Genomic DNA, 27,873 nt, shown 5'->3' on the forward strand with positions numbered 1-27,873 from the left:
TCGGTTAGAAATCCCATAGATCGAGTGCATTTATTTCCATTCCCAGTCAGGCAGCTACCTTGTACAAGTGGGGATAGATGCATATCAGAAGAAAAGGTATCGCTTCGCCAGTGTGTGTATCAATTCCATTGTTCTCGCGGCTCCCTTGTCATTAACATGACCGGCGAAGTATATTAAATGTTCATAACGACGGTAAGCAAGCAGCTCCTAATTACATACGTGGCAATTGATCTTTTTGGTAGATGTCGATAACTAAATTCCGTTTGGGTGATCTTAAAACTTATTCGCAATAAAAAAAAGTCAGGTTCGCTTCTTTCTTTCAAATCGGTAAAAGCTAATGCAATTCGCTCGTTCGACACAACGATTCGACGGTTTATTGATATTTTTGTGCTCGAATTCGTTGCTTGAAAACATTTGGCGTCTCCTTGCTACAAGAAGAAATATTTGCAATTTCTGTTCCGTGTTAGCATGAGTAAGAACGGCACGATTTACTCTGAAAAAAAGTGTCTGTGTGATACAGTCGGTGTAGTACAGTCTTTCGAAATCCATGCTGTTGCAGCGAGACGACATTCTCTTTAATTTGTTGTAAAATGCCATTTCTCGAGGTCCAAAAGTATGAGAAAATAAAACAATGACATGTCCTGAAAAACGCGAACTTCTACAAACATGGCAAGAACTGAGTGACTGTTCGAACGTCGAAGCATTGTATATACGTAAGCTCGCAAACGGCTTTGGTGGCAGCGCCAAAGATCGGGGTAGCGTTCCAGTGTTTCTAGAACAGAATTTTTACGAGGGCGAGACGTTCGGGCGCTCGTCTCGACGCGTTCTCGACTGGAGCGATTCGCGAGGAAGGCCTCGTCGATAAGAGCGATGGAGGCCACACGCACGACGGAGCACAATTCACGCTCCTTTTATAAGCTGTTACATACGATATTAACTGCTTGAACGCGAACGCTATTTCACATTGCGATCGCGACTCAAGTCACAGCGAAGCGCCCGCGAGGTTGTACAGTTTCAAGTCCTATCGGTGCAAGGTAGCCCTAGCACTATTTGAATAAACGGACACGCACAAGTGTTAGCCCAGCGCAGCGCCTATAGGAGAATCGAGATGGAGATAACTGAAGCTCGGATGCTGGCTTTTGACTTTCTTTTTTAGAAAAACAACAGTTTATTCGCAGAAAGAAAATAGGTATTGTACGTCGTTGTCCCAGAGGCCATGCTCTGATATCTCTGCCGATTGAAGCTAAAATCATCGCTCACACCTGGATGAGCATCACTAAGTCGGCGCTGTCGGCACTGAAGCCGACTATCGGAATGTCTAGTGAAGAATACAGCGTAATACAATATTAGACAATTAAATAAGTTAAAATATCAGCTGACACGCGAAAGCTCGCGAGGTGCCCGCGAGAAGATTGGTCTGCGCAGCAATCGCAACGTCGCGTGACTCGAGCAAGCACGAGGCAGCGCGCAGCCGTCGCGAGGCGATCTTCGAGCGAGATCGGCTTCTAGGCGAAGATCTGGTTGCCTCTCGCGGGTCGAGTCTCTGGCTTTCGTCAATTTAACTAAGTCATCGTTGTTGCTTCACAATTGAGTTTTCGGCGGTTGGAATGTTTGCACCACCTGCAAAACGCCGCAACGGTCGCATTAGTCCGGCGCTCGCCGTACCGTCGCGCGCTGGCTGGCATCGTTCACCATGACGTTGTTCATCTCGTGAAGTGGCTCCTTGAGCACGTCGTCGTCCGTGCTGTGCGACGGCTCGGTGCAGTACTCCTGTCCGCACACCTCGCAGGCCTCGAAATCGGACTTGATGGCGTTGTGCAGCTTCTGGAAAGTGGCCGAGGCGTTAGCGCGAGTCGTCGGTGCACGCGCAGTCGGCGCACGGGAACCCACCTCGGTGAAGCTGGTTCCTTCGGCTCGGTACAGAACGCAAGCGGCAAAGGCTGGAATGCAAACGAGCGAGAGCGAGGCGATACCCCAGCCAATGGCCTCCGCCCACCATGGATATTGGTACTTGACGCCCATATTTCTGGTGTAATGCGGGGGCTCGTAGTCGATCAAGCTAAACACCCACACAGCCTGAAAATCCAGCCAGTGAATGTAGACGCGGCTGTGGTTGCGTCGAAAGTCGAGCGCACAGCAAGGGAAACGTTGGCGTGCGCTCGCGAGGAAGGGCGCGAGGAAGGGCGCGAGGTCAGGGGCGCAAATTTCGCGCAAGCTCAGACTAATACCATTATGAGGAGAGGAGCGGCGATGAGCCAGCAGAAGCGAAAGTAGATACCCGGCGCCCGGCCGGTCATCTCCTTCACGTTGCTGCAGAGCCGTCGAACCCCGTAGAACCACGAGATGGCGATCACCTCGAAGAAGGCTAGGAACATAATTGAGATCGAGGCTGCGTAGTGGTCGATCAGCTGGAAGAAATAGATTCCTCCCTGGAACGTACGCCGTGCGGAATGCATTGTACTTATTGTTGACGTAACGCTTGTCGCGCGCTTCGATTCTCTTTCGCCTTGAGGCTACGCCGCGCGAAAAGGAGAATCGCGCGCGCGCGCGCGAGCCAATAATGCGGCGGTAATTACTTCCGTGACGTTCGGCAAGCCAAGGAGAAAAGAGACTATGCACACCAGCAGAACTAGCATCTCGTGGCACATCAGATGTTTTTTGACCCACTTGGGGAAGCCGTCCTGTATGGAGGTGACCACCACTTCGACGATCGCAAACTGAAAGACCAAACGATTGAGAGGGGAAGACGAAGCTTAACGACGGTGCTTCGTTATGCGTTAGTTGCGCAGACTGGCGCAATCACGGGGACGGAGATAAATCCTTTACCAACCTGGCTGTTGAGAGTCAAGCAGACCAGCATAAAGAAGAAGAGCGTCGCCCACATCTGGGACCACGGCATTTTGGCCAAGGCCTGTGGATAAACCACGAATACCAGGCCGGGTCCTTAAATGGAAGTTATACGTTATCTTTAAAGCATCGGGAGAAGCTGATCTGTGGATAACATCGATAAAACTCGATGAGCATCGCTGTCGCCGTAGGCACGCGAGTTTGTGCGGACAAACGGCTTTCTGCTGGTTTTCGCGGTGGGTCGCGCGACGATTCTCGCGCGAACGAAAATGAATATCGAGACGCGGAGATGTACTGATTGGGCTGTGACGTACCGTCGTTGAGCACCTGCGGTACCGTCATGTTGAGCTCGACGGCGATGTTGCCGATAGTCGCGAAGGCGAATATACCCACCAACAGGCAACTGAAGGCGTTGATCATCGACACCGCGACCGCGTCGACGAGGATGTTGTTGTGGAACTTGTTGTAACTGGCGAAGCAGATCATCGAGCCGAAGGCTATGCCCACCGAGTTGAAGATCTGAGCGGCCGCGTTCACCCACACCTGCGTGCGAACAGTCGGATCAGAGCGGCGGGAGAAGCGCAACGGACGGCGAGCGGTCGCGTCCGGCCGTACCTTGGCGTCTTGAGCAGCTGCCAGTCCGGATGGAAGAAGAACTGCAGGCCCTGCTCGGCTCCCTCGAGGGTGAGCGAGCGCGTGAGAAAAAATGAAATATCAGCAGGAACGGCAGCGTGGCCGTGATGTACCTGACGCGCGCCGACGACTTGATCGACTTCCAGATGCTGAAGTAGACGATGACCCAGGCGGCGATCAGGCAGGCGGCCAGCTCCCACCTCAGCGAGCCCGGGTGCTCGATGCCGTCGCTGATCTTCAGCACCTTGCGGCTGCAACAACGCGCGCTCGTTGAGCGTCGGGAAGCGCCAGGCGCGAACGCCTCCGAGCATAGTTACTCGAAAAACTCAGCGGCCGGTATCGTTCGGTTCTTCAGCGCGCGGCTGTGGTTGCTCAGGAGGCTCTCGTCGCGCGGCCAGCAGTGCGGCGTGTTCCACTTGTTGTCGCAGTTGGACCACGGCTGTATGGACTTGCATCCCGTGAAGAAGTAGTAGATCGCGTAGGCGATTATCACGTTGTGGTAGGTCGACATGATGAAGGATATGACCACCGACGACAGTCCTGCCCCTAAGCACGACAATCGCGCGCGCCAATTATTCAGAAATGCGCCGCTCTCGATTACGCGCGACTGGCCGCTGAACGAGGCCGCGCGCGCTACTTTTTCAATTACAGCTGCCCCGAGCCAGCAGCGATTCCAAACCACTACTTTATCGCTTAATTACCTTTGAACAGCGGGCAGATCTGGCCGAGTGCGCCGATCGGGCCGCGCCGCGTGAACTGCCCGATGCTCAACTCCATGTACAGCAGCGGCACGCCACACACGATCAGCACTAGAAAGTACGGTATCAGGAATACCCCTGTCGACAAATACCCTCGCGTCAGCCGAATTCGAAGAGCCAACCCGCAAGAGCGAATGGCAGTAACATTGTCCTCGGGAGAGAAATCGCACTGCGCAATCGAGCAACGCAGCTGCAGAGAGAGAGAGAGAGAGAGAGAGAGAGAGAGAGAGAGAGAGAGAGAGAGAGAGAGAGAGAGAGAAGAGAGAGAGAGAGAGAGAGAGAGAGAGAGAGAGAGAGAGAGAGAGAGAGAGAGAGAGAGAGAGAGAGGGGGGGATAAGGTCGGTAAACAACCCAAATATTTGACGAGGCCTTCCGTTGACGCCCTCGCTGGCGTCTCTCGTCGGCACTGCCCCCCTGCTAATCGACGCGATCGCCGCTCGATCCCGCTCCAATGTCTCCAAACGACAGCGTACGCCTCGCGCGCGGGCATCCGGCCGCGCGCGCGAGAGCAAGGGCACTCGGCGCGCGCGTCGGCGCGTCCAGTTAGGCCCCCACCCGACCGCGCGTCGCTCGCGCCGCTGCACTTGGAACTCGATGCGCGCGACCCTGGCTCGGCGAGCGAGCGGCCTTCCCGGATAAACGCCCGGATGAAAAATCGCGGCCGGTTTCCGCGAGCAACCCGAGAATCAGCGTTGCTCGGCTCTGACGTAATCCCGCGCCAATCGGCGCGCGCGCGCGGCCTCGCGCTTCTTCGCCTGCCACGCGCCGCGCTCGCCGCCGCTCGTCTTTCTAGCGGTCCGCGGCGGCCCACCGAACGAGCCTACGTCGCGACGAGTACCTGCACTTCGCAGCCCATTTGCACACGCAGAAGCCGGCGTTACGCAATGGCTCTGTCTCTCTCTCTCTCTCTCTCTCTCTCTCTCTCTCTCTCTCTCTCTCTCTCTCTCTCTCTCTCTCTCTCTCTCTCTCTCTCTCTCTCTCGTCTGATCGAATTACCAGCCGAGCCGAGGGAACTGTATCGTTGTATAATCTCGCTCCGGAAATTCGAATTTATCAATTATTCCTCCTGGCCTGCAGACGCGAGTAATCAAATCTGCCGCCACCACGAGCGCTCGGCGACGAGTCTGCGCGCTCAATTTGTCCGCGCCGAGCGCGCTATCGAGTGGCGCGGCGCGACTCGCGACGCCGCTGCTTCTCGATCGTCCTGCTCGTTCGACGCTACCAGCCCAGTGCGAACAAACGATCGAGCGTTTCGATTGATCGACAATAGCAGGCTGGACAGGGTTGAGAAATTGCTGCGTGCGATCGACGCGTCGAAGCGTAACGAAATAGTCTTACCTCCGCCGCTTTTGTAACACAGATAAGGGAACCTCCAGACGTTGCCCAGGCCGACCGAGTAGCCGATGCAGGCGAGAAACGAACTGCACTTTGTTCTCCCAGTGCGGCCGCCTCGGCTGACGATACTCGCTCGGGTCCTCGGCGTCGCCGTCGTCGTAACTGGTGCACGTCGACAGATCGTCCTCCGCGGGCCTGCAAAGCGAAAGCTCCCGTCACGACGCGAAGCTGCAGCCGCGCTCTCTCGATCGACCGGCCTCGGCGTGCCGTTCGCGAGTTCGGGCGCCGCGCCGCGATTTCAACGCGCGTCCGTGTCTTTCTTTCTTCGCTCGCGGTCGCCGCGACGAACCTTGATTGCCTGCCACGAATTGATTTAAGTCGCCGTGTATCCCGCTCAATTCAGCGCTCAATTGATTAGCTAGCCTAATCGGCTTACTTCGCCTCCGCAACATTTTCGAATGATCGCCCGCAATGAAATTCACGATCAAACTCCTACCGCGGCGCGCGCTGCCACTTGTGCGCCCGTCTATTGTCGCGGACTGATGCGAGTTGGCCCACTTTCCAGCTCTTTAACTCGCACAATATCTCCGGTTTCCTTGCGAATTAGCCACTGAGTATTGGAGTGCAAATTGCGCCTCAGCAGCCGCCACGATGTTAGCGAGATGTTCGTCATGCGATTCTCGTATTCTCGTGTCGAACGTGAAAACATTTAGATTACTACCCTCTAAGTAAACTGACCTTGCGTCATCTAATTGCTGTGCACACACACAACCGTGTACTCGCTCACCGTTTCGCGCTGTCGATCGTAGCTAGCCTGCTCCAATTGTTTGACTCGGCAAAATATACCGTCGATAAATTATCACATCTGCTGTGGATTCCGACTACTCGATTGTTGTTGACTGATTTGTGAGCAAACATAAAGTAACACAAGGAAGCGCAGCATAAACTACAACGACAGTTGCCAAGGTTTTTTCTCTTTGCACGAACAGCTTCCTAAAATAATATCCCCGGACACACGATGAAGCTCCTCAACTCTACTTTGCGATCATTTTCGTCTCGTTAGATGCACATTAATTTTTCACAGCTACAAAGGCTCAAGGTGACATCTAAAATTATCTAGGCTATGTACGTTATTCAAACGAATGTTCAAAGTAGCGCTTCAATAATTTTACTACGGCATTACAATTTAACGCTTCTATAAATATTAATCGTCTTCCATCAAGCATCTCAATCAAAAATGAATCCACAGTGCTCGATTGCCTCGGTTGAAAATCAATCGACTAGTGGGCATAATTATCCGCAGCTACGCGATGCGCGGACGCTGGAGATTTCTGCGCCAACTAGTGAGCATCGGAATAGTGTGCGATTTGAATTAGCGCGAGATAAAGGAAAAAGAAAACTCGATATACTCCCAACTACAAGCTGGCGCAGCAATGCGTCGTAACAGAGAGATGGAATCCAAATAATGACCTGTCAGTTGGCGCGCGCTTTTCAAATTATAAACTCTTGACGCCGTTTGTCAATATTTTCAGCGAAGCTATGACTAGCAACGCGGCTAACACGGCAAATAAGATTTACACCGGAATGATTTTCTTGGCAAATAAGCAAATGACGTACGCTCGAAATGCGCTACGGAGGGACAAAACTGATCGTAGCTCGTCTTTACCGGAGACGAAAAGAATGCGGAGACGATTATCCCGCGTCACTGTGCCGTCGCGGATCGGGAGTCGTGAAAATCGCGCGCCGCGACATTCGAAGCGAGCGGGCGCCGTGAGAAACGGTTGATTCTCGCGACGTGCCGATACGAAACGGAGCGATCCTGTCGAGGCGCAGGGCAGAAAAGCGGCGCGACAGCGTTGTCGTTGGTGCGGTGCAACGAGAGTACGCTGACCCCACGCTGTCGGTGCCCGAATAGAATCTGACGCAAGATCTGGAGCGCGCGTCAGCGAGCGGGCAAACTAGCGCAGCGACGCGCTGCGAGGGGCAACGAGGAGTTCGTTAGTCGAGTGATAGGTGCTCGGCCACGGCGCGAGAAGACAGCGAGAGAGAGAAAAGGAGGAAGAAAACAAATGGACACGCGCACTCGTGAGTCAGCGATCGGGTCGGCGAGCGGGAAACTGGACGTGCGGAGGGAGAATTTTTCAGCGCTCCGAGCCGGACAAAAGTCGGCGCGCGCCGGATCGGGCATCGGCCGACGTACGCGCGGAGCCAGAATACGCGCGGGCTGGCGTGCACGCGATTCATCAGCGGCGCGGTGCGTGATTACGAAACGCGCGCAGAGCAGAGCGCAAATTGTTTTCCTCCGCGGCAAATGCGGCTGGCGTGCGGGCGTGCGCGCGTCCGCTTCCTTGACACGCAGCTGTACTCACGAAGCTGGACGCCCGAGCGCTCGCTGCTCGTTACGGGCACGTCGCGTACTCACGTGGCCGGCTGGACCATGTTGAGCAGCTCGGACGGCGAGGTGGGCACGCGCCGTATGGTCAGCTTCCTGCCGTCGGACGAGCCCATGCCGATCGAGGCGAGCGAGCGAATGGAGACGACGTCCGTGGGCCTGGCCGCCATGACGGTGGACTGGTCCGGGAACAGGATCGAGCCCCAGCTGGCGCAGGTCTTGGACGGGTAGAGCTGCAGCGCCGGCTGTTGCTGCTGATGTTGAAGCTGTTGCGGCACACAATTTTTCGCGCGTTACACTGGCATTGCACGCTCGCCTTATCTAGTATTATCAAGTTTGTCTACGATGACACGAGATATATAAGTGCGAGTACTGCATCGAAGCTGTGGCTAGTTTTTTTTTTTTTTTTTTTGAATAGCCGAGCTGAGAGATAGCGATCGCTGAGTCAACTCCGCGCGAACGCGAGACTTACTTTGAACTTGAAATTCGCGGCTTGATTCGCGTTTGTTACGTCATTCCAAAGTACACGCACTACTTTGATTTCCAAAGGCATTTGAACATATAATATGGTAATTAGCAGAGTATAATACAGCGTGACATAGCAAGCAGAGGTAGAAAGAAAGACAGAGAGAGAGAGAGAGAAAGAGAAAGAGAGAGAAGCTCGGACTCACGCGCACTCACAAGCACCAGCACCTGCAGTCACTCTGTTTATCGAGGAAGCTTTGACAGCGACAGACAGCGAGTTGACATGTCAGTTGCCGTGTCAGTAAGTGAGCCGCGCGCGAGCGAATTTACCGGGTAGCAGGAGGCGCAGTGCTGCTCGTCGCTTGCAGAGCTGGACTTGAGCGAGCGCATGCTGGGGTTCCGACTGCAGTGTCGGCTCGCCGAGTCCCCCCGCCTACTGGCGCTGCCGCTCTCTAAGGGCCTGTGCAATTGTCGGCGCTGCGAGTGCTGCTGCTGAAGGTGGTGGTGTTGCGGCGGCGGCGGCGGCGGCGGCGGCGGCGGCGGCTGCAGCGGCGGCGCCGGTCGCCTCTGCGACTCGCGATGCTGGTGGCGCGGCCGTCGAGGTGGGGGCGGAGTGTCGGTGCGCGAGCGCGACGATCTCTCGTGGAAGCTGTCGAGCGACGCGCTGCCAGCCGAGCGCTTGGCCACCGGACTGTTGAGCCGGCTGGAGGCTCGGCTGCTCTGGCTGCCGTGGCTGGCTGTCCGGCCGCTCGGGATGTGCTGCAGGGACTTGCGCATCGTCGGACACGCGGAGATCGACTCGGCGCTGAGCAGCCGACCGCGCTCCTCGTACGTCGAGTCCGAGTCGTTGTCCGGGTGGCTGCTTCCAATGCTACGCGCACTAATAAGCAAACATGCTGCTTCTCAGCAGTGGATAACGCGAATTGCCCGGCTGGCCTCGCGCATCCTTCGACGTCTCGACTCGCCGTTTCGCACGAGCCTCGGTCTCTCCGTCGCCGGAGTTTTGCGCTCGCGCTGCCCGACCGATTCCGAGGCTGGCGTTCCGGGCGTCAGCGAATAAAGTCGCGTCGCCAGCACAACTCGAGCCGTCCGCGACGGCGCGTCGTTGGCGAGGCTTGGAGTTGGAGCGACGAGGCCGGGGGTAAGAAATCGTCGGTGCACACCTGTTCGGGCAGTCATTGTCGAGGTCGTCGGAGCTGTCCTCCTCCAGCATGACGCTCATCTTTCGCCTGGGCGGCGCAGCCTTGGGCGGCGGTGGCTGCGCCAGGGTCGGGGCAGCGACGGGGCCGTTGCGCGGCTCGCCGCCGGCTGTCGGCGACTCGGCCGCCACGGCCGGCGCTGGGTCGCGCGGCTGCTGCGCCTCTCCGCTCTCGCTCAGCGCCTCCTCCGTGTCGCTCCGCGAGCACGCTGGCTCCATACTGGCATGGCGAGCGCTCACCTGTCGCAAGCAAAGTCGTACGCCCGCGTGAGCCGCGGCCCTGCCCCGCGAGCACGCGCGCGGCCGCTCGTCGGACGTCGGCTCGTCGCGCCGCCGGGGAGCAATCGCTGACCGAGCGAACGATTTGCCGGCGGAGAAGCGATCGACCCGACGCGGGGCGCCTCGGAACGACGCATGCGAGCCGTCGCGAGCAATTAGCCGAGCATCCACGCAACGGAGAATAACGAGCAGTGCAAATAATAAAAGGAAAGACGGAAAAACAAAATGAATTTATGGTTTATCAGCTCTAATTAATACTTGTCGGTTATGCTGTCGCTGTTATGCTAATTTATTGTAGTTTATCGTGGAAATGGCAATGATGCCGTCGGTCAATAATTACAGCCGTCGATTCCGCGTACGTCGCAGGCTGCGCGAGCACGAGATCGCCGATCGCACAAGGCTACGCGCACCGTTGCCGCGATAGATCATATCGCTCGCTCGTCATTAGCCATCGTCGCGATCGTGACGCACAGATCGACGACCGGCGCGTTTGGCTTTCGAAACGTTTTGCGCGATCGCCGGCAATCGTCGGCGAACCGAGCGGCGGTCGAGTTCGCCTGATCACGTACCTGAGAACGTCGCCATCCGCGATGCGACTCCGGCCGGCGGCGACGCACTCGGCGAAAAGGCGCGCGTTGGTAATGCCACGATGCCACGACGCGTATTGGCGATCGAGTCCCGGCTCAACGACGATCTCTCGTCCAGGTGGCGTCGAATCGCGAGACCCGCGGCCGCGCGGACGGACGACCGAGTCACGGATGCGCCGCGAGAGGCAGATGCGTTTATCGCACTGGCGTTATCGCGTCGCGCGCACCCGAGAGCGAGAGCGATACGTCTGCTGCCGCGGCGAAAGTAAAAAGAAGCACCGAGGCTCGTCTCCGCTTTGATAAAGGCCAAAAGCGCGAGCCTACTCGGATCCTGTTTTCTTCGGGTCGTTCAAGTCGCGCCGTTGGCGTTTACGTAAAGTGCTGCGGCACGCTCGAAGCCATTATCGCCGCGCTCGCCACTGATGCAAGCTCGATTCATTCCGATTGTCGAGCGAACGCAATTGGCCTCTGCGACGCGGACCGTCAACCGATGGTCTAACGAAGGCTTGCGATCTCTCGCGAAGGAAACGGCGCTGTTATCTTATCGCTCGTATTTGCCGGCTCGATGAGCGCGGCGGCCGATTTGCCTTCGATCGTAGCTTTACAGTTGAACACTCGCTATCGCGGGCCGCGAGCGAAGGACAACTGCTCGGAATCGCGAGCTTGCGTCGCCGTCGATCGACGCGAGGGAAGCCTGTCGCGTACGCGCGGGAATTCGATAAGCGCGTGCGACGACGCGCGGCTCGTTTGTTCGTGCATCCGACAATCGCTGGAGAAGCAAAAAACAGAAAAGACAATTGCCAACGAGAGCGACAATGGCAGCGTCGCTGCGGTGCGGCATTTGGCACGCTACTTCAGCGGCGTCATTTCGATTGCATGGACATCAGCTGATCCGTCATGGTTAGCGTCTGTTGTAAGACTGCCATCAGCGATGCACGCATTAATTTCCGGTATGTACCCGCCGCAGCCCCCTCGTCTCATTTGAATCGCGCCCGAGCACACAACAAGTTAACGCGAGCAATCACTCCGATCGCGGTAGTGTCGTCGGCGCGTTGCAGCAACGCAAGCAACCGCATCGCGTTCTCGAGCCTTGCGAATGGACGCAAGTTTAAATGTTTTTCGAGATTTATCGATGTCAATTGTTTTCAGGATGTACTATAGATGCGCGTGTAAACAATCAAATACTTATCGTTTTCAAAAATGCTTCATTGAATATTGACATTCCTAGATAAAGTCAGATGTGGATGGATTCTGCGGTACTTTCTTATCGAACAAAGTTAGAAGAAATAGTTTCCAGTGGGAAAATTAAAGACAACATCATCCTTTGCTTTTGCAAAATTGAGGTTGCCAATAAAATTGAGTATAATCACCTTCGAAAATTCACGATAAATGGATTACTTGGGTCCTCGGCCAGCTACATACAAATAGACTGAAAGTACGAAATGAATATATAGCATGGGAAACAAGGCATCTTTGCAAATTGTCAACTTTTATCTATTTTCTTCCCGAGATAATACGTGCCAGAGAGTTTTCTAGCAAATACGTGAAAGTTTAATCGCTTCCACAATGAACGACACAGCCTCTTGGGCTGCCGTGCGCTGTGCGATAAGTCGAAGAGATCGAAGGATTCGATAATGCTCGACAAAAGTGCAATTAACGAATCCACGAGAGGAAGCCGACCGAGAAGCGGCTGGAGGATTTTGCGTGCGCGGGTGAAGGCGAACGCGATTCGAAGCGCCGACGGCGGAAACGCAAACGCGCGGCGAGGAATCGACGAAGGCCGACGTCGCGGGAGGAGCTATGGCGAGCCGCGGGCGTGCGCACACGTACCGATTGCCGAAAACCGAGCGGCAAGCTCGCGCGCGACCGCGAGCACGGCGCCTGCGCGCCCGTGACTCGAGGTGCGCGCTGCCGCCCGACGCACGCGCGCACGTGCACGGATAAGCGACGCGAACTTCCGGTCACGGGCGCGCAGCCTGCGACCGGACTCGTTCGCCGGACTGCGCTGCGCCCGTCCTTCCGCGCGCGTCTTCGGTCCGCCTCGACGTTACCGCTGGCTCTGGCGCGGCCGGTTGTCTGCGAAGCGCGACGGACGATCGCGAGGCGTGGGCCAGCGTCACCCGCGCCGCGCCGCCGCGGTTATTAATAATTCCACGCTGGGCTATTTTGGTTTTGGGGCCGCGCGCCCGCCCGCCTGCCTGCCTGCCTTTCGCCGCGCGCGGCCCGAGTCCACTCGCGGCGGATGAATTTGTCCGCGTCCAGTGGCGCGCACCGCTGCACGCGTGCGTGTCGGCCGCTCGCGACGATCTTTCGCGACGATTGGCACGGCGGCGGGCCCTCGAGGAGCAACGCTCGCTTCTTCGCGTCGGCCATTTACAACCAGTCGGAGCCAGCGGTGCGCGGTCCATTTTGCCATCGGCGATCGCGACGCTTGGCCTCGCCGCGCGCGCTCGTCCGCGGGGACATTTTCACGGCGGTCCGATCAGCTGAGTCGCAACAGCTGATGCTCGTTACACTGGGCACGGGCGACCGAGGCGAGCGGCATCGACGGAGAGCTATCCCGAACGGGGAATTATGGGCGGAATGAAGATGAAGGTGCTGGATACGTACCGGCCGGTCACAATCTGATGAATCAGAATGTCCAAGTCTTGACGGCAGCAGCCACATGCACAATTGTCATACTCGTACACGTGGTATAGCTAAACTACAACTACGATAGCGATAGCGCGCGTATTGGAGAAAGAGAGAGATAGAGAGCGAGTGAGAGAGAGAGAGAGGGAACGATTTGCCGCGATGCCACGCGGGCGGCGGACGACGTTCTCGGTGTATAGTACGAGCACGGGTACAGAAATCAGAGAGAGAGAGAGAGCGAGAGAGAGAGAGCGAGAGGGAGGGAGAGATCCCACGCGCTGCTCACGGAGCACGGTGTAACGAGCTTAACAGCGACGCGCCACGGCAACCACGATCGTGCAATGTTGCTTGACATACAAGCTCGTATGCATTCGGCACACGTCGCGGAGCTTTGTATATATTTCACTCGCGCGGCCGCAATCGACACTGTGCCAGATCGACCTGTGCGCAGCTTTCCAAGAGAACGCGAACAATTATAATAGTCTCGCACGCTGCAGTTGACTCTAGGACGGCCCGGTTACGCGTTTACTCGCGATCGACGCGCCGCCGCCGCCGCCGCCGCCGCCGCCGCCGCCGCCGCCGTCACCGCGCCTCTTCCATCTCTTTCTTGCCTCCTCTATTTAACATTGAGTGCCGACTTCCGCGCCGCCCAGCGCCTCCGCTATACTCCTTCTTCTGCTTGGATTCGTTACTCCCCGAAATATCCGTGGACGCGGCAGCTTAGCCCGACTCATCTCGTGACCTTACGCGTCCTGCCGACCTTGCGCTCGCCGATATCTTCTCGCGCCTCTGCCGCCGCTTATCCGGTCCACGCTCGCTCGCTAATGTCCACTCGACCCCGCCGCGAACGCTTTTATCGCGCGAGAATTAATAATACTTAATTGGCGTTGTGCAGTCAGTTGGCGCGCACGGCCCGCGCGACGAGTGCGCACGCGCGCGCGCCTGATCGCGATATTCAAGACGGCGCGCGCGCCCACGGTCGGAACGCTCGCCGTCTTCGCAGCGGCCTCAAGACGCGCGCTTTCGCGCCGGGACCATCGACGCACACGCCGCGCCCGATTACTTTCTATTAAAATCGCTGAAGCGCGACGTGGCAGAGCGCCAGCGGCCGCATATATACCGATCGCACCACGGCGCGACGAATCCTCAACTCGGATTCCAGAAATTTAGCCTGGCCTCGCGCGCCACGCACATCTGACTCATCCGTCCGTCGTCGCTTTTCATCTCGAATGGCTCACTCTGCGCCACTCGCAGCCATTCTCCATGGCTGTCCGGGCATGGGAGACTTGCGCTTGGCTGGGCGCTTGCGCGCTCCTTTACGTCGACGTGCGTGTGCGTACATGCTCTCTTTTACTTTTTTTTTCTTTCTGTTTCGTTTGGCCTACTTCTCACTCCTATTCACCGTCGGGCCTGCAAATTGATATTAACGCTACTTAGACCGCCGCGGGCTCGAACGCGCGAGCTTTCGCTGGCGCGTCGCCAAGAAAGCGAAAAGACAACCGGAAAAATAGTCAATTTCGAGTGCTGGGCGCCCGCGCGCGTAATTTACGACTTCGACGGGGCTATTGCGCCGGCGACGATGGCAAGACGCGCGCGAACGTCGCCGCTGAGAAATTTCCTCGCATAGGCTAACTCGCGCCGTCGTGGCGAGCATTGATTAGCAAGTTCGGCCAGACGATCGCGTCAGAGTGCGCTGAAGAATTTCCGGGCGCAAGCGCGAATGAGCCGAAGTTTTCTTATCGCGATGTGCCGCGTGCCTGCGCTTATAGTTTTTCTTTGTCTCCATAGTTGCGCCGCGATGAGTTCCAGCATCTACTGATTGCTCGTTATGTTGCTAGAGTTGAAGTTGCTTAATTCGCGCTGTCAATGCAACGCTTATCTAGTTGTTTTCGATAACATAATCATTCGTGCGCGTCCTTAAAAGCGGCAAACGATTGTGACAAACAAGCATATCGTCGCAGCTTTTCAGTATCAGCATTTCGGTACTGTTCGTCGAAAAAAATTAAATTTAGTTTTAAAAGCATCCGTTGAGTATGTATAAGAGCCCAGAAGATTCTACGCGCATCTGGCGGCATCGACACAAAGATTCCGCGATTCGATCGCGTTTTAAATAAAAAATCTGTTTAGAAAGTCACGTCGCAGCAAAATCTGTCTTACCAATTCCAGATAAGACGTTTGTAAATGAAAGTAAAATAGCAAGTCCAAAGATGCATTTTTAGAATTTGAAGAGAAAGTAGCGGCCGAGCCCGGCTTACGTTTATTCAACGTCGTTGAACTGTCGATTGGGATGATCATTTATCCCGACAGCACGTCCACGCTGCGGCCAGAGTACGCGGAGCACGGGACTGCTTTACCACGCAGGATAATGGTCGCTCCGCGCTAAGAGATTCACTGCTCAGGAGCGATCAAATTTTAGCGCCACGATGGCCATCTGTAGGGATTTATCCGCAACTCTCTCAGCCGAACTTCGTTACCCAGTCGCACGTGCAACGACAATGAATGATCGCGAATGTAGAATTGTGAAAGTAGTTTTATTAGCGAATAGACTTGGCTGCATTGTTTGCATAAAGTGCTCATTCCGACTCTAATAATATCCCTGCCGTTGATTTGCTCTGGCACTCGGGTCATTAGGCGCCGTGTGCCAGCGAATAGAGCGAATAGATGCAACCGTAATACGAAGCTTTCGGAATAGAAGCCGTGTCGATGATAATAATTGCTGAGAAGGTTCGAGGTGAAAGCCCAGAATCGCAGTCAATCAATTAGCGAGATGTAGCACGCGGAGAGAAGCTCGGAGTCCATTGTATATTCCGGGCAAGATGTGTAATTCATGCGTTGTCGCGCGAGCCGCAAGAGCGCGACGCTATGAGGACGTTGACGTGCGGCGGCGCGACGGTGAAACCGTTGACTCCGAGCATACAAGGCGCCGTCTCGTTTGGCGCCAGCCCAAATCGGAACTTTTGCAGCAGGCTCGCCACGAACACGAACAGGCTCATCCTCGCCAAGTTTTCGCCCAAGCACTTCCTGCGCCCTGAAAAGCCCATAGCTGATTTTAAAGCGGACAACGGGGGGAGAGAACGGCGACCGACAGGATTTTTGGCGATCGGTAGGGAGAGTCGATCGAGGAAAAAAAATTTGCGGCGACAAATATCAGCGGAGTGGCCGCCGACTCGGGAGCTTTCACTCGCATGATAGGTCGCTGCAGTTGAGAAGCAGCATTGAAACGATATAATAACAGCGACAGGCCAGAAAACGTTCGAGTGGCCCGCAGCTTGTCGTTACGTCTATATATAGGCAGGCTTCATGGTAGTCCGGCTCCATCCTTGTGATCGATGGACGGGCGCTTAGGCTTGCAGGCGTCGGTCTGATTTGGTTTGATTACCTGCCCCGAAAGGTATGAGCCAGGGGTCTTCGACGAAGTGGCCGGCGCCGTCGATGAATCTGTCGGGGCGAAAGGCTTCGGAGTCAACCCAGTGATCCGGATCCATGTGAACGCTGCGCAGATTGGCAATTAGCGACCAATCTTTCTCGACGTCGTAGCCCATTAACGAGCAATCGACGACGGCCCGGTGCGCTATTGTTGTTGGCGCGATGTTCGCTAACCTCGAAACTTCGGCAATTGTTGCGCTCAGATATGGCAGTCTGGGAACAGCAAAAACAGGGCCTTGTAATGTAATCCACTTGTCCCGCTTTCCCATCTCGCGCGTGGCGCCTGTTGGCGGACGGCGGCGCGCGTGCAGCCACGGAGCGGCCGACGGCCCTTACGAATTTTTGTAAGCAAGCTTGGGCACGCCCGCGCTCCCGATCACTTGGTCCAGCTCCGCTCGGACTCTCCTCTGAGCCTCTGGGTATTTGGCCAGGTAAGCTATTGCGAAGCCTATTGCGTTGGATGTCGTCTCGATTCCCGCCGAGAACATGTCTTTCAGCAGTACCGACAATTGCAGCTCTGCTGTTCGAACGGCGAACGCCAATGCGACTGATCAGTTCGAGACTCGTGCGCGCCTTCGTCGGGGCTCGACTCGACTTACCGTCGTAGGAGGAGGATTCGCCGCTGCCGCAGCGAGACCCTATTTCGTCGAGGTAGTGGTCGATCAGATCCCGCGGCTCTCCCTGCACTCGGGTCAATTTGTGCCGGGCCACTTCGTCCTGCAACGCGACTCTGATAACGATTCGTCACTGGAGCGAATTTGATCGTCTAATCGGCGAACGGACGAGCGTCGATCCAATTATTTACCAAGAAATATTTCGACATCGCGCTGACCCTTCTGTCTTGCTCGGCGAATCCGGAGTACTTGGGCACGAGGCGACGCAGAATAGGCAAGTGTTGCCACAGCGCACCGGTGGCGCTTCCATTTCTAAACGACTCGTTCAGAATGCTCAGGATATCCTTCACTTCCGAATTTTCTTCGCTCGGATCGCACCTGCGCGCGCAATAACGCCGGCGTCGATTGGGGGGAAAAACAAGAAATGCTTGACGCAATAACTCGCGCACGGTCGAGCGCTCGAGGCTGGGCTAACGAGCTCGATGCATTACGCACAGCCGAGCGCGCAATTTCGCAAAGTCAACTGGCCTACCTTTTACCCGCGATCAAACTCCACAGACTGCTTATGACGGCAACCGCGGTCACTTGGCAGAATTCATGAATATCGATCGGCCTGTCGAGCATTTTCTCGTGGATTATGTCGCACAGCGCGGCGGCGTCCTCCAGCGTCAGCTCTTCCATGCTCTGCTTGCCGAACCCAAAGTCTTTCAAGATTTTCAATAGGAATCTGAAAGTAGCGGCTGGTCTTTAGTCCGCGTATCGCCGAATCGGAGCAACCTCAACGCGAGTGGACCGTTGCGCGCACCTTCTCTGTTCGCACCAGTCCTGGCCGTCGTTCAAGACGATTCCTCGCTTTCGTCCGAGGCACCTGTGGCGAGTCTCGTAGGTGTCGGGTCTGCCGTCGAAGTCCCGCCTCAGGAGCACGTCCAGCACGGCCTCTCGACCGGAGACGACGATCAGCGGCTTGGCCATGCCCAGCCGAATTTTCAACACCGGGCCGTAAATCTGCGACAGGCGGCTCCAAGCGCCCCAATGGAAACGCGTCTGCTTGACCAGCCGCACGACTTGGTGCAGATTGCCGACGATCGGCAGCGCCATCGGCCCTTACGCATCGAGAGCTCCAGTCAGCTTACTCGTGACGCGCGCGGCGAGACTTTTCGTTTGCCTACCTGGGGGATAGTTCTTGCGAGCAGCGCGACGCTTCATCGCGAGGTCGAGCAGCAGCAGCGGCAGCAGCAGCAGCAGCAGCAGCATCAGCAGCGGCAGCAGCCACATGGCGCAAGACTCGAGGGCTACGGCAAATCGTCTGGCGGACAGCGGTGCTTTGGCCTCCGGAGGACACCTCGGACTGCTCGGCCGAAAAACTCCGACGTGCGCTCGCCCAAGTGCCCCCCCCCCCCCTTCACCGCGCCGGGTTGCGTTGCGTTGGCCAAGGTCACGCGCGAGTAATCGGAGGAGCGCAACCCGCGGTGTAGGCGCCGTACCGGTTTCTCTTCTAGCCCGCGCGTGAGTGCACCTTCACTTTCAGCTGCCGCCGGACACGTCTCGACGTTGCTCAACGCCCGTCGCGTCGCTGCCCCTCGATCGATACCCTGTGCCCGCCTCGTTGCTTTCCTTGCTTCCACGTGCGCCCGCCGCCGCCGCCGCCGCCGCGACCCGTCGATTCTCAGGGCCGTTGAGCTTCTGGCGCGAGTCGGCAGCGCGAGGCAGCGCGAGAAATCAGCAACTCCTCGTTCGCTCCAACACAAAGATCGAATTTCTCGAATTTTCAGCTGTTCTCACCCTGAAAAGGCGAATTCAGCCAATTTTCACATGTGCCCATCGCTGCATCGCGGCGCCGAAGAGAAAACGTGCTGCGTGCACGTAATCCTGTAGGCGGTAAGTGCGCGCCGACTCGCACCTCTCTATTCGACTGGGCGATTCGCTTATCGCCGCGCCAATGCGCGATGCGATGAATTTCAAAGAGCACAGTAGAATAACGAATACATCGATACGGTCGCTTGTTGCAATCTTCTTCTCCGACGCTACAGTTTATCATCTTAGATTCGTTTCGTATTCAACCTCGAAACCCGCCACTTGACCTGACTCACAGCAAGGCCGATGATTCCGCGTTAATAATAGGATCGTTAGGTTGCACTCGAACACGGCACCAATAACGAAAGCGTCTCGGCTGCTGTAAAAGGCTACGGGAAGAAAGAATCATACAGTCGTCGAAACGAGGGAGAAGCTCCAAGAGCGGCGCAGCGCGTCTCACTCGGTCTTTCTCCGGTGAGCACTTAAATTATTAATACTCCATTAGGAGGCCAGCGAGCAGCGCGCCCGGGCTAATTTATGCCGTCCGCGTAGCCAATAAACATAAAACGTTGTGCGCGCGGCGCGCGTGCAGAGAAAACTCTCGGCGCGGCAGCTGCGAAATGGCGCTCTTATTGGAAATCCGCTCGCGCGCGCGCGCCAGCGAATTCGCAAGATCATCGCTTTCTAGCGGCGCGCGCGCGCGCTCGCGGCTCGTCTTCGTTTCGAAATGCGCGTAATTGGATCGATTCCGCGGCCGCGGCGTCGATCGCGGGGCGACCGCGAGCGGATCGCTTTCGGGCCGGCTCCTCTCGTCGCGGCGCTCCTCTGTAGTCCGCGAGAGAAAACGGCACCTGCATTGTCCGCGAGCCGGTCTGGCTTTCGAGCGACGCGTGCTCGTCGGCAATTTCACGCGCAGCGATGAGAGAGAGAGAGAGAGAGAGAGGCGAGTGCCGAGGGGCGCGCCGTCTCGAGTGGTATTCGACTCGCGCGCTCGCGTCTCCGTGAGCCGTAGTGGCGCATCGCCAGTTTCACGCGGCACGTAAATTCAGATTGCACGGACTCGCGGAGGTTTCTCGAATTTGTCAGTCAGCTCAGGCCCGGCACGTATACGACGGCGATATCGAATCGGTCTTGCGAAAAGCACGAATCCGGAAGCCCCCTGCGCGCTTGCCTCATCGTCCGCGCACTTTCTCGCGGGAGCTAACGTCTTTGCCTCTTATCGGGAAGAGCGATCGATCGCTCACGAGCAAACGCGCAGCACGCAGTCGATGAGTTCGTTGTCGCGCGATCGCGGTCGCGCTTCGGTGAGACGATGTCGAACCAAGCACCGGAAAGTCTCGGATGGACGAGCGGCAAACGTGAAATATCATCCCTGCAAGTGAAATGGCCTGGATAGCGACGCAAGTGCAAGGCGCGACAATCGGTGCGCTCGATCTGGCAGAAGAAGCGAGAGTGCGCGTGCGAAGAGAGAGAGAATGACCGAGTCCTCGAGAATCTAGCGACAATGAGAGAGAGAGAGAGAGAGAGAGAGAGAGAGAGGAGGGAAGAAAGTGGAGGTGGCTGGCCGGAGAAAAGTGTAGCGGCGACGGCGGCGGCGCCGTTGCTTGTAGTCGGCGCCGCCGAGAGAAAGAGAGGAGGAGGAGGAGGAGGAGGAGGAGGAGGAGGAGGACTCTCTCCGGTGTGACCCGTCGAGCGTCGCCTCCATCCCTCAACTTAGTCTACTCGCGCCTTCCGCTTCCGCGGCACGCACCTCTAGCCAGCTCTTGCCCCGGCCTCGGGCCAATTAACCTTTATCCCGCTGCCGTCGACCTCCCCGACTTTAACCGTTCCTTCGAAATTACCCGACTCAAAATTGTTTTGGCACCGGCCTCGCGCTTCGGTCTTGACGCTTTGCTCTGGCGTCGACAGGTCGGCGCGCTGTCTAGTCAGCTTGCTCGAAGCCTCGGTGACAGCAGTGCCGAGTGATTAAAATACGCTGGCATGACAGAACGCGGGACTCGTCAGTGATACGCACAGCCCAACGCTTCACGGACAACGGACGATGGACCTTCGACTCGTAAGTGCACTTTCTCGACTCTTTGCTCACTCGCCTCGTAAGCAGGCTTACAACTCTTACGATGTCGCGTGCAATTCATACCTTATAACAGTAACACCGTTGCTCTCGAAACAGCTTTTTACAATATAGCGATTTTTTCGGGAAAATACATAATTCATAACTGATGGTTTAAAGCTTCTTTGCGAAGTCTTGAAAGAATGGACCGAATGCTTTTAACGTTATTCTTCTTTTACAAATCCGCATTTCTGAAATGTACTATTCGACGAACGAGAACGTGCTGCTTTATCACAGCCCTCGTAGAGTCTTCGACTCTCGAAGATAAACTCATTTTTCAGCACTTGAATATTTTAGATTTCGATCCGAATGAACTCGGAAGCCGATAGCGACGTGCAGCACCGAGTCAGGTCGTTTCTTTCTTCGCGCACATTTCTGAAACAGACGTGAGCAAATAGAATAAACAACGTTGAACCGACGGAAAGAACATAAGACTGTACGTGCTTCATTACTATGAGCAACCAAACGCTTCCCCAATGAAATTGACCACGTAACAATTCTTTCGGTCTTACTTTTTATCGTATTTTAGGAGAAACTAAAATTACTGACATTTATCATCCGTCATCTTAATAAGCTTATGAGTATTTGGAGATAATCGCGCAATGCGACGATAGCTTGCCTATCGGAGAATCGTGTCTCGAGCAGAGTATCGAATCAAGCAGCTTATCAAAAGATCGAATTGTTTGACAAACGATCAAAGGAACGAGCACGAGAATGTATGCATCAGAGGTTTATCTTTCGTGTATCCAAGAGAAAGTAAACAAGTATGAATGCATTTGCGACTTTTCATAACTATCAAAACACATACGATAACACACGCAGTTACGGTGTAATCGGTGGAAAGGCGATCGCACGCCAGATACCACTAGATAAATTTCTGACGAACCGATGGACTCTGGCGACCATATCATACACGTGCAGCTCGCGCACGAAATTCTTGAATATTAACACGGTACTTTCTATAACGTGCGATATCAGAAATTGGTCGGGCGCCAGCCTGCGCAGAGGATCGGCCGCGCGGAAGCGTCGGCGAAGGCGTCGAATGTAGAACGCGTTCGCTGTCAATTGATAGGGAGCTTTTACCGATTGCACGCGGCAACCGGATCATGCAGGTTTCACTCCGCGCAGATTCTTCGGGCAGATAGCGATGCGCACGAGAAATAGGCTAATTTCGCTCCTCTCGGCGGCCGCGGATCGGACCAGCAATCTTGGCGGCGCTTTCGTCGAGTGGACGTCGATGGGACCGGAGCTTCGAGCCGAGCCGCGTGCGCGTTGACGAACGGAAGCGTCGCGTCCGACTCGCGGGCGGAACGCACGCGAAGCTCGGAAAAGCGGGAGGCCGAGAGGAAAACGCGAATCCAAATAAGCGAACACGCGACGGATCGCTTTCTCGCGCCTATTTCACTGCCGGCATTCTCACAGCCGCCTAATACGTACGTACGCCATGGAGAGGGAAAAGGGCACCAGCGGAGAGCGAGAGAGGTGCCTGCTGCTGGGTCGGCTAACGGTGTATCTTCCTGCACTGCGTTGGCTCGCACTCGTCGCAAGGACGCGCCGTGGGATCTCGGACGCTTGCAACGAGGCTACGCGCGCCGGGCATCGAGCCCATCGATCGTTGTATAAGCTGGCGCATCGGTGATCTCGAGCGGCTCGATCGAAGGAGAAAGTGGCGATGCTCCGTCCATCACCGCGCGCGACGTCGCTGCAATTGCCTCGCCGCGCGCTTTCGCCCGTGGCCCGCTGTCCGCGAGCACGACGCACCTCCGGGATGCGCCGGCTTTCGCTTTTAGCCGCGCGTCGCTCCGTCGCGCCGATTTCGCAACGGCTCGCGACGCTCCAGGCCCCGGCGCGGGCGCCGCGCTCTTCGCGGCAGCCCACTTACCTACATAGGCGCGCGCACTCGGCAGATGGTGCGTCTCGTTCTCGCGGAGCGCGTCACACTTTCCGTCCGCGGGCTCGTCGCTCTCTCGGCGCGGCTCTCGGCCGACAGCGTGGGCCGGGCTTCGATCGCGCTGTCGGCCGACCGGACCAGCCGCGCCTGACCTTGACCTTTGCAGATGTCGCTGTTGCTCCTGCTGGCCTGCGCGAGCGCCGCCTGGTCTCGGGCTGCCGGGAGCTCGTCGCGAATCGCGCCGAGGCGCCAGCGGGCCAGGTCGCCCGTCCTGCGGCGCTCGGCGCGCGCCGTCAGCGAATTCCTCGAGCCGCCCCCGTTGCCCCCCGTCGGCAGCCACGCCCAGTCGATCGCGCCGAGCCACCGCCTGCGAAAACCGAACGGCAGCGGCCGCGGCCAGCAGCCGAACCCGCCGGCGCTGTCGCCACCGCCGAAGCACGCCCGGAACGGCCGCCACGCCAGGCCGCTGGGCGCCGATCCGGGATACTTGGGCAACCTGGCCGGCTGGCTGAACACGCTCGGCGGCGGACTCGATGCCGCGGCCAAGGACGCTCACGCCCAGGACTCGTCCGCCCTCCCGCGGTACGCACCGCGCATGCCGTAAGTAACCGCTGCGCGCGTGTCCTTCGGTGTCGCGGGGAGCGCGAGCGGCGGCGAGGCCCGAGGGCTGCGATAAACGCGCTGTCGCTCCAGTGGCTGCTTTGGTTTCACGCAATCGCTCGCCGTCAGGTACACCGGCGGCCCAGCTCAGGGCAACGCGCCGCTGCCGCGTCCACCGGCGGCCCCGACGCCGGGCCAGTTTCCCAGAGCGTCGTCCGCCTGGACGAGCGGCAAGATTTGCAATCCGTGCGACGTGTTTCCCTGGACGCCGGTCGTTCGCAGCGACCTCGCCTCTCATCACGCTCAATACGCCGCCGGATTCGGCTCCAACGACGTTGCCGCTGCCTCGGCAGCGACGCGACCAGTCGACGGGCCCGGCTACTCCTACCCGGCGCCGACGGATCAGAGAGGCAACGGTCATCGGAACCCGGATCTGCATCTGCCCTCCGGGACGACGCCTCAGCTGTACCAGGCCCGACCGCAGACTCAAGGCTATTATTCGGCGTCTAGTCCCGACGAGCTACCTCCGCCAATGTTTCATCAAGTTTCTCCCGTAAACTTCGACCAGCATCTTCGTCACCCTTATCACCATCAGCAGCAGCAGCAGCAGCAGCAGCAGCAGCAGCAGCAGCAGCAGCAACAGCAGCAGCAGCAGCCGCCGCCGCCGCCGCCGCCGGCACTTGAACATTTCGAGCGTCAGCCTTTGCTGGCTGATTTTCAGTCGGAAGTTCGATATAATCAACAGGACCCGGCAAAGGGCAACCAGCATTACAGCATCCAAGTGCAACAATCACCGATAATCGACATTGAACCGGCATCCATTGCCGAGGAAGAGCATCCAGCGCCAAGCTTGGACTATCACCAGGGGGTCGCGACAAATGTCGAGGCGACTTCGCAGCAGCACACGGGCGTGACGAAGGACGCTCCTTTCGATCTGAACGTCGAAATAAGCAATCAGCAAGACGCGGACCAGGCTGAGTCCCGGCCGGTGTTCATCGCCAGCGAGGCGGCGGCCGACTCGAAAGAGTACTCGCCGACAAGCGGCTCGGGCGTGCACTTTCAGCGCTCGCCCCTGGTGGAGCTGAGCGTGGCGGGCGAGTCGACGCCGACGAGTGGCGGCGGCCGTTTCCCGGCGAAGACGAACACGGGAGCCGGTGCTGAATCGTCGACCGTCCCGCTGTCGGCGACTCTGATCGATTACATCGTGTCGGGTCCACGCGAAGCGAGCGCCAAGCAAGAAACCAGACCGACCACGACCACGACCACGTCCCCTGCCACGAGCACGGATAGGAACGTCGAGGTCGCAGTCGACCAAAAGCACCAAGAGTCTCGCGTGGAAACTCTAGTCCAGGCGTACGAGTTTTATAAGAGCAACAGCAGTCGCACGGAGCCCAACGAGGCGCCGAAGACCGGCAGCAGGGCATTCGGCGAGGGCGACGATTTTAGCGCCAGTCGAGAGGCCTTGGCTCCAAGCAATTCCAGCGACACCGCGAAAAAGGTACCAGCTTCTAAAGTCGCCACTTGCGCCACATATACATCGTAGTATTTTTCTCCCGACTAACTTGCATGCCTCTCAAGATCATTCAGATAATCATCCCTTACACTTCTCAATACACGCCGAGTCCCTTTCACCCGACCAAGTCAGTGGGTCAAGGAAACGACCGTCAGCCAGAACAGACGACGCACCGCGCGACGAAAGTACAGCTAGACGTCGGGGATGACAATAGCGTCGAGAACAGCGTCCTGATTCAAGAGCCGAGGCGTGCTGCGCCAGTGACGCGCTCACCTGAGACTGCCTCGCGCAACAATCACACGAACAACAGCATTGACGTGCACAGACTCCAGAAGAACATCGACAACTGGACGATACAGGTACGTCGCTTGCTCTGTCACTCGCAGCTTCATTGACGCTCCAGTACTTCAATTTGCTTAATCAATCATGCTAACGAACAATTGTGACTAATCGACCCCCCCCCCCTCTCTATCTCTCTTGCTCTCTTGTCATGACATCACTTTGACAAATCATTATCTCTTCATTAACGATAACAATTATAACAAAACCATTCTAGGAATTTTCTAAAAAAGAATCAGCAATTAGAAACTCGATAAATACTACTTATCCTCGCTGGATTTCTTCAAAACAAATACCCGATGAATACTTGCTAGCCACTACTGAGGAAGACAGTAACGAGTATTATGATTTTAGTCACGAAACGCTGCTGCACCGAGGGACCAACCAAATTCAGGTTCACTTTCGATCGTTTTAGCCCAACACTCGACCAATATCAGGCTTCACATTTTCACGTTTTCGCTCCCTCAACGATCACTGATTTCTTTTTATTTTGTTTATTTGTATACTTTTCTAATTAACACTTACTACCATGCCTACTCTTTATTTATGAAAATACGCGTGGCGACTGAATTCCAGTTTGTGATTGAGTTGAAAGAGGCAAACATTCGACATTACAGGTGACGGCGAGTACGACGATGAAGACGACGACGACGACGACGACGACGACGACAACGACGACGACGACGAGGACTGAGCCGACGAGCAAGGTGAAGGTAGTGAACGCCATTTATCCAAAGAGTACGAAGAAGCCGGAGCAGCTGGAGAAGTCGGCCAGTGCTAGTAGCATCGGTAGCCGCGAGAAGGAGAAGGAAAGAGTTTACGTGGTCACTCCGATTCCAAATCCCAACTCGCTGGACAGCCTGTCGTCGGCGACAAAGGAGGCCCGCGACGGCACCAGATCAAAGGCCCGAAGAGCGAAAGTGAAGCAGGACTCGGGCGTACTGGAGCAGGCTTATCAAGTGCTGCCGCAGGCGGTTAACAATCTGGCGGTGCAGGCCAACGTTCCGGAATCCGCCGCTCCGGCGCTCTGGGGCATCATGGAGCACGAGCAAATAGCGGCGAGCGCGAATCAGCCACGATGGAGGAGCGAGTCCGACGTACTTCCGGAGCCGGCCTCGACGCCGGTCCTCTACGCCGGCCACTCCAAGGTAACGTATTTTCGCACGAAAGTCCACTGAACGGTCGCGGCGATTCGCTCTCGCGCCGCGACGGACGCGAGACACAGTTCCCGCTCGTTGCGATCCGCGCTGTTACGCGCGCTCGGCGCAACAAGTGAAAACTCCGCGATGGAGCGGAGACGAAGGGAAAAAGAAGGAGAAGGCACTAACGAGCGCGCGCGAGCGGATGATTAGGGAAAATTATTAATCCACGGCGTGCAGCGCGACTCAATTGCACGTCCGTCCTTTTTAAGATTAACCGAAGGGAAAACTCATCGCTGTCACGCGAGGCTTCATTTCACTTTCACGAGCGAACGGGAGAGCATCGGCCGTGAATCGAACGTCGATACGCGTCGCAGGGCCAACGGCAATCGTTGGCCGAACGTTTTCGGCCGGGGTGCCGCGGGTGGGGGGGCGAGAAGCGGCGTGAAAAGTTTTAGTGGCGTGAAACTCGCGGGCGCGCGGAGGTTACGAGAAAGCGACGACGAGAGGTAAAAAGAGACCGTACACGCCGCCCGAGATGCGCGCGCGCGCGCGCGCATGACCGAGTTATAAGCGGGTTCCAGCGCGCGAGCGAGAATATGCATTTTCATAAAGTCGTCGACGGGGAAGACACGAGAGCGCCGCGAGCCTCAAAGCTATATAACTTCCTCCTCGTCGCTCCTTTCTTTTTTCCTACGACTCTCGATGCATCAATCAAGTTTCATTCTCCTGTGCACTTGTTAATGCTGTTTGTGTATATACACGTGTGCCTCTTTTACGGATGTGGAATTTGCGCTTGTACGTCTTCGCGTTTTTGTTAATACCGCGCTAGCGACTCGTTACATAAGTATCTGCTCGTGATGAGTGAGTATTAACGAGGAATCTCAAAGTATTCACGTTATTAGGAAAGACACCGATAAAGATGTTTATTGTTAGGCTATAATGGAAATGACGTTTAACGAGGATTGCCCAGTAATCAATCAAGTCTACCCTACGAATGATTGCTCGAGTTTTATTGTTAATTATAAATATCAGTAAGATTATATCGAATCGAATGTAAACAAGTGGCTACGAGCATTTATATCATAAGTGTGTATGGGATGGAACGCTATTTTATTTATTTGCAAAGATTGTTAAGTTTTAGTTATCTCCTACACTTGATAACGGTTAAGATTTTATTCTGTGTTCTCATTGACATTTTATCAATATTAATTGATGAAGATCTGGAGCAATATTAAGGCCGACGGCGGACAATATTGTACAATATTTTTTCCTCTCATCTCTATGTAAAATTAATGTTGTATTTGATAAATATAATTCAA

The 27,873-nt window shown here is 56.2% G+C and overlaps 3 protein-coding genes across 5 annotated transcripts; 1 reads left to right on the forward strand and 2 right to left on the reverse strand.

Moving 5' to 3' along the window:
• LOC131669749 (sodium- and chloride-dependent GABA transporter ine-like) lies at window positions 1–13,553 on the reverse strand. The gene is given in 18 exon segments (XM_058944858.1): window positions 1–1,620; window positions 1,693–1,824; window positions 1,891–2,076; window positions 2,229–2,429; window positions 2,577–2,717; window positions 2,831–2,943; window positions 3,162–3,390; window positions 3,463–3,473; window positions 3,476–3,554; window positions 3,557–3,731; window positions 3,798–4,026; window positions 4,182–4,316; window positions 5,577–5,652; window positions 5,654–5,768; window positions 7,996–8,231; window positions 8,761–9,310; window positions 9,594–9,868; window positions 13,105–13,553. Coding segments are annotated over 18 exon segments (2,979 nt in total). The 5' UTR covers window positions 13,162–13,553; the 3' UTR covers window positions 1–1,581.
• Window positions 10,485–27,817, forward strand: LOC131669750 (uncharacterized). 3 transcript variants are annotated; one of them, XM_058944860.1, is made up of 6 exons: window positions 10,485–11,444; window positions 23,127–23,560; window positions 23,690–25,058; window positions 25,139–25,432; window positions 25,630–25,806; window positions 26,030–27,817. In XM_058944860.1, exons 2-6 carry the CDS (start codon window positions 23,127–23,129, stop codon window positions 26,588–26,590), a joined length of 2,835 nt encoding a protein of 944 aa, XP_058800843.1. In that variant the 5' UTR covers window positions 10,485–11,444; the 3' UTR covers window positions 26,591–27,817. The 3 variants fall into 3 exon arrangements, with proteins under 3 accessions (XP_058800843.1, XP_058800842.1, XP_058800844.1); XM_058944859.1 differs by lacking the exon at window positions 10,485–11,444 and adding an exon at window positions 20,690–21,015; XM_058944861.1 differs by lacking the exons at window positions 10,485–11,444; window positions 25,630–25,806 and adding an exon at window positions 20,690–21,015.
• Window positions 15,876–18,443, reverse strand: LOC131669751 (methyl farnesoate epoxidase-like). Its single transcript, XM_058944862.1, has 8 exons — window positions 18,335–18,443; window positions 17,971–18,268; window positions 17,698–17,892; window positions 17,357–17,543; window positions 17,151–17,268; window positions 16,888–17,068; window positions 16,505–16,764; window positions 15,876–16,153 (listed from the first exon to the last, which is right to left on the reverse strand). Exons 1-8 carry the CDS (start codon window positions 18,438–18,440, stop codon window positions 15,951–15,953), a joined length of 1,548 nt encoding a protein of 515 aa, XP_058800845.1. The 5' UTR covers window positions 18,441–18,443; the 3' UTR covers window positions 15,876–15,950.
• Window positions 27,818–27,873: the final 56 nt, after the last annotated feature.

This window comes from Phymastichus coffea, unplaced genomic scaffold (assembly GCF_024137745.1).
Source record: "Phymastichus coffea isolate CEN01 unplaced genomic scaffold, Cenicafe_Pcof_1.1 PCOF00096, whole genome shotgun sequence".
Classification (NCBI taxonomy): domain Eukaryota; kingdom Metazoa; phylum Arthropoda; class Insecta; order Hymenoptera; family Eulophidae; genus Phymastichus; species Phymastichus coffea.